We start from the raw sequence: 12,068 nt of genomic DNA on the forward strand, positions 1-12,068 counted from the left end.
TGCATTCTCCCAGAGTTTTCAATCTACTCTCAAGAGCTCCCCTCTCCTCTCAGCTTGGAGGCTTTCATTCAGAAAGGATTCAAGTAGAATGCAGAATCAAACCCAGAGGTTTTCAGATGTGGTCCTTGTCTGATTTTCTAGATTGCCAGGGCAGCTTTTCAGGGACTGAAGGCACTCAGAAGGATTCACACTCTCTGAGGTTGTGTAACCCTTGGCATGTGGAATAACAATTGTTTTTAAAGGAGATATTCATTGTTTGTGCACAATGGACTTATATTTAGCTAAAAAGCCCATGTTTTAAATTCTAATTCTCTTGGAAAAACAATAGCTTAAATTAGAGGGGGAATGTTTGCAAAACTGAGAGCGACTTTGGAAACATTGGATGGTTCTGGAGGTTTCACTTTACCACCCCTTGGGTTGCTCATGCAAAGATCTGTGCCTTTGCATGGTGCACAGAGATTATTATTTCCACACCAAATTTTTTACAGATCTATTTACTGCTCTGTGTTGCTTTTGGCTCTGTTTGTTAGAAGATTTTCTATTTATATTGTTGTTGGCCCTCCTACACATTTTCAGAGACGAAGCTTGCTAAAAATAAAAGTATTTGCCATGACCGTAGTGCCCGTCACAGGAGGATGTCAGAGTGCTTTAAAACTGGCTGTAATTATTCCTCACGCATTGTACAAAAGGAGTAAGAGATGAGCAGAGCCAGAGAGACCTTGCTAAGGTCCCTCATGTTGGAAAAATGTTTCTCCTTCTGCCTAGCTCTGGCAGAAATTATTTTTCCTCCAGAACTCCATTTGTAAGCATTTCATTTGCCTCTGGTACATCTTTCATAGAATATATTGATGTTAGGGGGACTTGGAAGGAGAAACAGGGCTGGTTTTGGAGCAGAAGTGGGAATTGTGGCTGTGGGGAAGTGCAAGGGGCTGTGGCAGGTGCTGAGACAGAACTCATGGCTGGCAGCTCGTGCACACACCCCTGAAGTGACTCCAACCAACAAGAATTGATCCCTGCAGCTCTCTCTGCCCCTCTTTGTGGCAAACTTGGGGCCCAAAGGTCACTTCTGATGCTGCATTGCACAGAAATTGTCTTGGAACCACCTTTCTGCTCCCAGGAACTGAGAACCTCCAAGCAGGGAAAGTCAAAGGAGGAGGAGATAAGAAAGGATCAAAAATGAGTGTGGTGTGCTCAGGGAACCAGCCTTGGCCTGTGTGCTCAGAATTCCACCTTCCTGAGTTTAGATGAATTGAAAGTGCATCTCTGTGCTCCAGCAGTGACCTCTGAAGACATTCAGGGACAAGACTACGATTTTAGCCCTGTAATTCTATTCAGCACCGAGTTGTTCTGATCCTGAGGCCAAAGGGCAAGGAAATGTCCTCAGATGCTGCTGCAGCAGCTGTGATAAATCATCTTTGACTCTATTTTGGGATGTAAGAGAGATGAACATTTAAATACACACTTCAGTCTGGTCAAACACTGTACAGCTTCCACAATTCCTGCATTTCCTGTCCCTAATTTTAAAGCACTGCCATTCATGGCAACCCTGTGAGGAGCACGTGGCCCTTTTCACTTTGGGGATTTTTGGGAAGGATTGGGGTTTTTGTGCTCCTGAGCCCTGTCCCTGGGGAGGCTGGAGCAGATGACGTGGGAAGCCCCACGTGTATAGGAGAACATCTCTGCAGGCCAGCAGCTCAAACAGAATGGAAACATCTTGGCCTCATAAAAAAGTTTCTGCTTTGGAAACAGAACCATTCTCCCTTCCCCACGGATATTCCCACAAGGTCAGGGCTGGAGAGTGGGAACATCCCTGGCACAGCTGGGACTGTGAGCAGGGAGCTCCCAGTGCCCTCACCAGCACTCCCACAGCTCGTGGGGATGAGGGGAGGCTGCAGCCTCCAGACAGGCACAGCTCTGGGTCAGCATCAGCCCCACCCTGGGTTTCTGCTCATTCCTCGCTGCTTCCCAGGGCTGTTCCTTCTGAGGTGTGTTTGCTGTCACTGTGCCCTGCAGGGTGGGCTCTGTGGTGTCCAGGAATGGTTCCCACTCCTCCCACAGGATTGACAATGGGCACTGTTGTCATTCACAGAAAGCCCAGGTTGGAAGAGACCTTCAAGATCATCGAATCCCAACCCCTCAGCCAAACTCTGGCCCCCAGTGCCACATCCAGGCTTTGTTAAACACACCCAGGGATGGGGACTCCACCACCTCCCCGGGCAGAACATTCCAGAACTTTATCACCTTTCTGTAAAAATCTATCTCCTGATTTCCAACCTGTATTTCCCTTGGCACAGCTCGAGGCTGTGTGCTCTGGGTCTGTCAGTTCCTGGAGGAAGAGCCCAGCCCCAGCTGAGCACAGGCACCTTTCAGGAGCTGTGAGAGTGATGGGGGCACCCCTGAGTCTCCTTTTCTCCAGGCTGAGCACCCCCAGCTCCCTCAGGGCTTTCTCTCAGGGTTTGTGTTCCCAGCCCCTCTCCAGCCTCGTTGTCCCCTCTGGAGGTGCTCAGTGTCCCAAGGTCCTTCAAACTGAGGGGCCACAGCTGGGCACAGCACTCAGGGTGTGCCCTCACCAGGGACAGGGACAGGGACAGAATGAGCTCCCTGCTCCTGCTGGGCACAGCTCTGGGTCAGGATCAGCCCCATCCTGGGTTTCTGCCCATTCCTCACTGTTCCTTCTGAGGTGTGTTTGCTGTCACTGTGCCCTGCAGGATGAGCTCTGTGATGTCCCAGGAACGCTTCCCACTCCTTCTGCCACTGGATTGACAATGGATTGACAATGGGCACTGTTGTCATTGCAGTGCTGAGCTCTCAAAGAGCCCTTTTGTCACCGTGCTGGAGTGGGATGTGTGGTGTGGAACAGCAGAGGATCCCTGGGCAGCACCACTGCCCCACCCCATCCCAAAATACTGCTGCCCACAACCTCTGCAAGGAGTCTTGGGAATCACAGAGTTCCATGGGCACCTCTGAGGGTTCTGGTGCTCTGGGCTGGCCGTGGTGTCCCTTGGTGGGGTTTTGGTGACACCCCCAGTTCTCAGCCCCTGACCTGTGGGGACAGTGCCTTCCTCCAGTGTCACAGAGACCTCTCAGTCCCCATTCCAGTGGGGCCTCCAGCCTCCTCCTGAACCACAGGATATCCTGAGGGAAGGGGCGCACAAGGATCATGGAATCACAGCCCCACAGAATGTTACGGGTGGGGAGGGACCCTAAAGCCCACCCAGTGCCACCCCTGCCATGGGCAGGGACACCTCCCACTATCCCAGGCTGCTCCCAGCCCTGTCCAGCCTGGCCTTGGGCACTGCCAGGATCCAGGGACAGCCACAGCTGCTCTGGGGAAACTGCTCCCCATAATGAGCTCAGTCCCATCCCTGTCCTGTTTCCATCCCTGTCTTGTTCCCATCCCTGTGCTGTTCCCATTCCCGTTCCCATTCCCATTTCCATTCCTGATCCCATTCCCGCTCCTGTTCCCATTCCCATTCCTATTTCCCTTCCCGTTCCTATCCCATTCTCGTTCCCATTCCTGATCCCGCTCCCATTCCCCATTCCAATCCCATTCCCCATTCCCGTTCCCCATTCCCCATTCCCGATCCCCAGCGGGTTCCCCCGGACCAAGAACGCCTCGGAACGGTGGTTGCGCGGCGCAGGCGGCGCCGTTTCGGCGGCGCACGGGCCGGGCCGGTTAGCGGGTGCGCAGCTGGCGCTGTCAGTCGCGGCCCAAGATGGCGGCGGCCGGGGGCGGATGGAGGCGCTGGTGACGGTGCGGAGACTCGCCGCCGTCTGTACCATGGTGAGAGCCCTCGCGGCCGCCCGGCCCGCGCGGCCGCTCCTCAGAGGCCCCCGGCCTTGTGCCCCGCGCTGAGCGGCGGGGAGAGCCCGCGCCCCGGCGCCGTGCGGGCAGTTCAGACCCATCGCTGCGGGAGGCCCCGCCGGCGGCACCGGGGTCTGAGGGGCCGGGGCGGAGCGGCTGTGCCGGGGCAGGGCGAGGGGAGCGCGGGGAGCCGCGGCCGGGCTGAGCGCGGGTGCCAGCCTGGCCGGGGCTCGCAGGGGTTTGGGGTAATCGGGCTGAAATCCGGTGGGAAAGGTGCTGGAGGCTCGGCAGGACCGGGAACCCGGCGCTCCCGGTGGGTGTGTCTGTCGCCGCCTGTGCCCTGAAATGTTTTTCGGGCCGGTGGGTGCTGCCTTTCGAGAGAAAAGGAATTATCGAGCATTAATTGGCCTTGTGCCCAGGTCGTAGTGGGTTGTTGTGATAACTGAGTTCATTTTAAAGCTCGTTCTACTCGTTTGTCAAAGCTCTGCAGTCGCTCCACGTGCATGCGTGTACCGGGACCGTCCCTGCCGCCAGGGAAAGAGGCAGGCTGGTAATTGCATGATTATGCAGAATTTTTTATGAAGCTCCGCTGCTGTGTAAATAGAGCCCGGAGTCGCCGGGCTGGCACTGAGCACGGCTGAGTCCCAGGGAAATATCTGAGCCCGGCCGTGAAACACCAGCGCTGTGCTCAGAGAACCTTCTGGGAGGAGCTCCCTGCTCCCAGCCCCGGCTGCAGGGGCTGCAGCTCCCAGAGCCAGCAGGGCAGCGGCCGGGGGTGCTGTCATGGTTTGAGCACACCATCCCAAAAAAACTCATTTCCTCTCAAACCACGACAGGTGCCCACTGGAGCAGTTTGCTTTTCACAATCCCACCTTTTCATTGCTCAGCTTCCATCTCCCTCTGCAGCCTCCACACCAGTTCACTGGCTCTGTTTTCACCTGTGTGGGACAGGAGCAGGATTTTCCTACTGTTCCATGCAGGTGGTGCCTCCCAGTGTAACTCCAGGCCCAGCTGATCTGAGCCAGTACAAACTGGGCATTTGCAGCTTCACAGCCCTGACAAGAGACATTAATCTTTGCTTCTTAAATCCCTGGCCATGGAGATCTCCCTGGAAGTCTTTGGGAGAAGACTTCCCAGGACTTTATCCTTCCCTAATCGCACTAAATGGGTTTTGTTTTCTGCATAATTTGTATTTTTTAATTGCCATCCCAGACCCAGGTGAGATGAAGGCCATGAGAGGTGAGTCAGGAATTTGCTGAGCAGTTCTGCATCTAGAGGCAGAGATTGACTCAGTCCCTGGAATATTTTGGGTGCATTCCTGAGAGCAGCTGGCTGAGTCTGGGACTGAGAGGGCAGAAGGAAGGCAGAGCATTTCCCTGGGACTGTGCAGCCACACCTGAGCACATCCCAGTGGGCTTTTGGCATTTTTGCTCCTGGTTTTGGTTGGGAGGGTGGATGGAAGCTGGGCAGGTTCCTCCCATTCCCCTCCTGAAGTTCTGGGAGTTCTTTTCCAAGAGCTGCTGCAGCTCTGGGGAGGCAGATTCTCCCTGTTGTGTTTCAAGTGGAGAGTTTGCTGTTTCAGTTCTGTGCAGAAATCCTAGAGCAGAGCTGGTAGCACTAAATAATTGCATGAAACTGGCTTCCAAATTTCTTAATTAGTCATTTAATCAAATGCTGTGGGATCTGTCAGCATCAGTGTTTTAGGTGCATGTGTACCTTGGCTAAACTTACTTTCAATATTAACATTTATTCCCTCATCTAGCCCAAGAAATTAAGGTCTGGGTGCTGTATTTTCAAACTGGATCAGTTTATTTGCATGTCCAGCAAGTAAAAGTACTGTTTGGTTTGTCATAAATGTAGATGAAAAAGCTGAGCCTTCTTTTTAAAAACATTTAAATACATGAACAAAGTCCCTTTGGGAGCTGCTTTCTCCAGGATTATGCTAAACTGTAGTGATTGTACAGGACTTTACATATTTTATTTTTTTTTAGTAAAATATGCAGTTTTTAGCAGCCCTTCCAGTCATCATCTGTGCTCCAGGCTGGAAAAGTGAAACCCAGGTTTGTGACATTGTCAGACCCTTCAGCATCACAGGGACTGCTGTTCTGACTGCTTCTCAGCCACTCCATTCCTCTCAATATCTCTTTAAAAATGAAATTCCAAGCTTGAGCTCATTAGCAGCCAGTAATGAGGTTGAACTGGGATCATTTCCCCTCCCTGGAATCACTTGCCCGTGGATCAGCTCTGCTGTGCCTCAGGGTGGTGGCATTTCCTTGGTGGGAGCACCATCTCTTTCCCAGGATTTTGATGCCTCAGGTTTAGCTTTTCTATTTTTCACATTCTGTGCTGCTTTGGTGTGTGGGTCTGGGTTCATATTATGGGATGGTGAGCTCTCTGCACCGAACAGGGAGACAAAGCAATTCCTGCTCTAACTGGGACCAAGGACAAATGATCCAAATCTCAGACCCAAGAGCACAAACCCCATGGGCTGGAGAGAGAAAAACAAGAAGGATGGGACTGCATGGGCTAAAGCTGGAATGGGACAATGAACTCCAACATGCAAATGGAGCAGAACTGATCAAAGTGAGAGCCCCTGTGAGCAGTCAGGGCTTTTGTGACCATTTTGGTTCATCTTGGGTGCAGCCCTGGTTGGGCTCTTGTGCTGCCCAAGGTGCATCCATGGAGGCCTCCTAATAAACCCTGCTTTATTCTTTGGCTCTGCCCAGCCTCTGCTCTAGCTCAGCCTCCACAAGGCATCAGTTTCATCACATCCCTGTGACAGCTCCAGCCTGGCCAGGACTGGGAGCAGGGAGGGAGCAGGGATTGTTCACTGGGATGTGATTCATTGCTTGGGGAGGCTGCTGGCACCACGTGGAAAGCACAGCCATGGCCAGGAGCCAGTGCCCCAGCTCTGCTTCCCTGGCACCAGCTTTGTGTCCCAGCCCTTCTCTCCTGCCCAGGAAAGAGTGAGGAGGGCAGAATTCCTTGGGTCTGACTGCATCCTCTGACCCAGGATGTGTTTTCTGTGCTCAGGATGTGTTTTCTGTGGTCTGAGGCAGTTGTACAACTGAGTTTCTGAGTCAGAACTCGAGGATTTTGTTGAATTGACAGAACTTTTGGAAGAGGAGACCAGAACTTGAGAAGGGAGCAAGGTGCAAAGCCCAGAGCTGGGCTTTTCCTCTCTGGCAGTTTGTGAGGAGTCTGTAGTAAGCTGAGAGCAGAATATTGTTTCTTGTAGGCAATTAGGGCCACTTCCTCTAGATTCATGTCTAATTGTTGGTTAAACCAGTAGGACATGCCTGAAGAACTCCAATCCAGGCTACAAATTGGGGGTAGTCTTACACACTCTGAATCAGGACATAATTATTGACTTCAGTGCTGGAGGGGAGGTGGCTGCAGCATTTGTAAGTCCCACATTTCCATTTGCCACCTGAATAATTTACACTGGGCAGCTCAAACAGAGCTGTGGTGTCCCTGGTGTATAATGTCACCTCCCTGCTGTCACCTGTAGCTGTAGGACTTTGGTTTGGCTCTATCAGAGAATTAACATTTATAGCTTTTATTTTTATCACTGGAAGAAGGGAGGGTGAAGTAGAGCTGGCTAAGCAGATTTCTGTCTCTAGCAGAGCTCTGCTTCTTGACTGACTTGTTAAGCTGAAAGAAACCAAATATTCATCTTTTCACTTAGAACCCTGCCTGAGAATAATTGTTTTGGGGGGAAAAGAAATACATAACCCTTTGCAAAGCAGGGAGGAGAGCACTTCGTGGTTTTCCCACGTGCTGTTTGTGTTCTCCTTTAATGCTGTGTGTGATGGGTGTTTGTTGCTGCAGATTTGGGGCTTCTGACAGTTTGGGGCTGGAAGCAAAGGCAGGCTGCAGTTCAGGTGGACCTTGGAATGAGCTTTGGGATTTTACAAGAGTCCTGAACACATGAAGGAGCTTTTGTGCTGTTCTGGTGTCTGCTTTGATTGTCTATAAGCTTTGAAAATGTCATGCTTTAATTGTCCTCAGGAAAATGAGAGATCATGAGAGATCCCAGCTGTGTTGTGCCATGGAGCTGGGGAAAGTGGGCACTCCATGGTTCATTTGTTCAGAGCAGACCCTGATTATATTAGAGGACTTGTGCCTCAGAGCTGCTACCATGTAAAAATGAAGTGTGAATACCTGGGAAAGGATGCTAAAATAACAGTGTAGCTTGTTCAAGATGTGCTCTGTTGTTGAATCTCTGTTGTTTGGTTCTTTAATCAGGATTTAGAGCAAATGCTTTTATTGCCTTGGAATTCATCTGTTTACATGCACATCACTTGCTGTCTTGTTGCCATTAAAAAAGAAATGGCTTTCAATGCTTGCTCCAGCAGATGTCAGTTTGGGGGATTCCTGCACTTGCTGCCAAAATAAAGGGCAGCTCTGTGCATCATTATGGTTTGTTTGTATGTTGTATTTTCTATTTTCAGCTCCTTTTATAGTGAATACTTAAAGTGGGCTTGTAAAACAGATGGGGAGAAACTTGTTGTGAAAGGACAAGAGGGAATGGTTTTAAACTAAAAGTGGGTTAATTTAGACTAGAAAGGAAGGAATTTTTTTCCATTAAGGGTGGGAAGGCTCCTGCACAGGGTATCCAGAGAAGCTGCCCCTGGATCCCTGGCAGTGTCCAAGGCCAGGTTGGACAGGGCTTGGAGCAGCCTGGGACAGTGGGAGGTGTCCCTGCCCTGGCAGGGGGTGGCAGTGGATGAGCTCTAAGGTCCCTTCCAACCTAAACTATTCCATGATTTATCCACTTAACCTCTCACACACTGAGTTGTGAATATATTTCCCCATTCAGATCCATTGATTGGTCTCACAGCTGAATTTTACTGCTCTGTGCCTGTGTAATATCTGAGGTTATAAATGAAATATTATCCTATTTATAAATCTTTGCTCTTCCTCAGCATCCACTTCCTCACTCTCCACAGCATTGTCCCTGCCCTGTTTGATGTGTGAGGCTCCTGATAAAATCTCCCTGCCAGCTCACAAAAGAACAATGCTGGTAAACACTGGGCCTTGCACAGCTGGGAGCTGTTTGTGTTTGTTCTCTTAGGGAGCTGCAGAATCCCTGGGAGCTGAGCTGGCAAAGCCTCCTCTCCTATGTGTGTTACTGGGTCACTGCAGAAGCACAAGGTCACGAGGAGTCTTGGGGGTGGAGAAATCAGGGGGATGAGCTGGGAGCAGTGGTGATGTGGGAGGCAGTGGCTGAGGAAACTGGGATGGACTGGGAGCAGTGGTGATGTGGGAGGCAGTGGCTGAGGAAACTGGGATGGACTGGGAGCAGTGGTGATGTGGGAGGCAGTGGCTGATGGACTGGGAGCAGTGCTGATGTGGGAGGCAGTGGCTGATGGACTGGGATGGACTGGGAGCAGTGGTGATGTGGGAGGCAGTGGCTGATGGACTGGGATGGACTGGGAGCAGTGCTGATGTGGGAGCCAGTGGCTGATGGACTGGGAGCAGTGGTGGTGTGGGAGGCAGTGGCTGATGGACTGGGATAGATTGGGAGCAGTGCTGATGTGGGAGGCAGTGGCTGATGGACTGGGATGGACTGGGAGCAGTGGTGATGTGGGAGGCAGTGGCTGAGGAAACTGGGATGGACTGGGAGCAGTGGTGATGTGGGAGGCAGTGGCTGAGGAGGGAAAGGAGCTGCTGACAAAGGTCAGCCCTGAGCTGTGGTTCAGTTTTTCCTGCCCTTTCTCCCCAATCCTCTGCACGTGTTCTTTCACTGGAGCCCAGCTTTGCTGTCTCACTTCCAGAGCATAAAGTGAGAGGGTTTCCCAGGAGTGTGGGCCCTGCTTTCCTTTGGGAGGTGTGGATCCTGTGGACCTTGCAGGACCAGCTCCTCACAGAATAAACATGTGCTTGGAGGAGTTTACAAAGCACCCTGCTTTTCAGTGATTTAAACCACTCCAATTAAGGCTTCATAAGAGGAAATTTCTTTGGAAAAGCAGCACTTTGGAGTTTCTCTGGGTGCCATGGCAGCAGTCAGGATGCTGTGTGAGCTCTCCTCCCTGCTGGAAATGGGCACAGCCTTTCTAGGAGGAAGATTCTGTGGCATTTGGAAGCGTGGAGCCTTGGATGGTCTGTGACACTGCTCCTTTCAGGATTATCAGTTTGTTTGGAGTGCTTATGCAGGCAAAGTGCTGCAATCCAGGGCTCAATTTACAGTAATTTGTTATGCCTGGAACACAGACAGCCTTCCCAGATCCATGAAAAGGGATCCTTTCAAACCTGAGCTGACAACTCTTTTTATCTGACTTCAGTGCTCCACAGCCAAGGAGTTTTAAAGGATGGGGAAAGCAACATCTAATCTGTGTTTACAAACCATGCCAGTGTTTTCTGTAAACCTGCAGCAATACAACCCCAGTCTGCTCCATTTCCACTTCCCCCCAGGGTAATTTTAATAGTCCTGAAGCTGGAATTTTTTTCTCAGCAAATACAGCAAGTGCAGGCAGACTTCTGCATCAGCTCATGCAGATTTCTTTCCTGCCAGGTTTTAAGTAGCTCTAGCTTGGCCTACTTGTTCTTTTTCCCCTTTTTGTTTTGATTTGTTTACTCCCTCTTAAAACAACTGCTCAGCAGTGGGTTTAAGCAGCTGCTCTTATCTGGAGTGCTGCATTTTGGTGTCCCTGGGAGCCTTTTGCACAACCTGAAAGATGCTTCCCAGCTTGCTTTAAACCCTGAATCTTCTGCTACTCTCATTTGTTCAAAGCCAAAAGAGTAATTAGAGAGCAAGACTTGTGCACCAGGCACGTTCTGGACACTGAAATCCTGGAGGTTTTTTGGCCTTTTTTGCCTTTCTTTAAGGGAAATGTTTTTTGCAGGCAGGTGCTCAGTGGGAAGCAGCTGGTTCCAGTCCAGGAGTTAAGATGGTGTGGAGTCCAAGCCAAATATACTCAGGGGTTTTATTTCATCAGGTTTTTACTCCAGTGATGCCACACAGCTCCTGGGTGTGCATCCAGCTGCAGGGAAAGGTTAGAGATCTCCTGAGTTATGAGCCTTTAATTCCTTCACTTGAACTGAATTAGATTCATTGCAAAGAGAGAAATGCATAAAAATCAGGTAATTTGAAATTAATATTTTGAACTGAGCTAAAATAATAGTAATAGTAAAATAATAGTTATCCTTAAAGAAAGGCTGAATATTCCAATTTGCATGGGCTGTATGGAGAGGGCTTTAAATTAACTGATTGTTAAAAGTGAGCTAATGGAATTGATTAGTCTTGGGTGTGTTTTAGGCCTGAAGCAGCTGAAGGGTGGAGGCAAGCATGGAGAACTACAGTTTCAACAGGATACAGTAAACAAATAGAAATTTTCTGAAATTTTGGGACACGCATCCAGATTCTGAGAGTTCTCTTCTGACAATCTGCAAGTGTCCACAGATGAACTGTAAATGGAGCATCTGATGGGGTGTGTATATTTATGTGTGTCCATCTAAAGTAGTGGAGTGCCCAAAATAAGCACAGCAGACTTTAACAACAAAATATAAATTTAAGTTGACTTCTTGTAGATTTTGGTAGGATTAATTTTGAAAAAAGACCAAACTGTGAGTTTGTAGTTGTATTTTTGAAAAGATTGGAAGGACTGCACCATTTCAGTTAATTCCCTCATACTTTAGGCAGCTGCTGCACCCCTGTTAAAAACCATCGATGAAAACCTCATGAGGCATTTGTTTGACAAGTCTTTCTGAATTTCTGTGTCTGTTACTGACACCAGAGAAATCTGGAGTATTTGTGGTCATTACTTTGAGCCAGTGGTGGGTATGGAATGGCTCTAAACCCACTGGCAATTCAAAACCTGTGTAATTAGAGCCTCTCAGAACTTGTCAGGGGTGAATGCCACGAACTCTGAGGGCACTGGGATCTCCCCACTCCTGACTCCTTCCCTGCTTTGTGGGTTTTTCCCTCATTTTCCAGCTCACTGTTTGCTGAGCAGCAGCACAGCACTGACCTGATTATTTTGGCAAGAGCTGAAAATAGCAGTGAGGGTCCTGCCCCAGAGTTGTGCTAATTCTGGTCCTTTTTTCCCTGGAGCTGCAGCAGCAGCTGCTCCATGCTCAGGTCTCCTCACTCCCTTCTTCTGCTTTTCTAACCATCCCCACATGGGCAGAGTTACCTCCAGAGCACAGAACGCAGATATTTGGGAATGGAAATGGGGATTCCAGCCAACAGGGGAAGTGTGAATTCAGGGTGAAAAAATGGGTAGTCTGTAATAACAGTGCACTAATTGTCAGCCAGGGT

The 12,068-nt window shown here is 50.0% G+C and overlaps 1 protein-coding gene across 2 annotated transcripts in view; it reads left to right on the forward strand.

Annotated features, from left to right (window-relative positions):
• The first annotated feature begins 3,671 nt into the window (after nucleotides 1-3,671).
• LOC132333655 (ubiquitin carboxyl-terminal hydrolase 12-like) overlaps nucleotides 3,672-12,068 on the forward strand; it is a 29,034-nt gene continuing 20,637 nt past the window's right edge. Inside the window, exon 1 of one of the 2 annotated variants that reach the window (XM_059858947.1) lies at nucleotides 3,672-3,784. Coding sequence is in view for 1 of the 2 variants with exons in the window: in XM_059858946.1 (XP_059714929.1) it covers nucleotides 3,737-3,784 (48 nt within the window). In the remaining variant the exon portion in view is untranslated. The remainder of the gene's footprint in view (nucleotides 3,785-12,068) is intronic. The other variant, XM_059858946.1, reaches the window with a different exon arrangement.

This window comes from Haemorhous mexicanus, chromosome 14 (assembly GCF_027477595.1).
Source record: "Haemorhous mexicanus isolate bHaeMex1 chromosome 14, bHaeMex1.pri, whole genome shotgun sequence".
In the NCBI taxonomy this organism is placed as follows: domain Eukaryota; kingdom Metazoa; phylum Chordata; class Aves; order Passeriformes; family Fringillidae; genus Haemorhous; species Haemorhous mexicanus.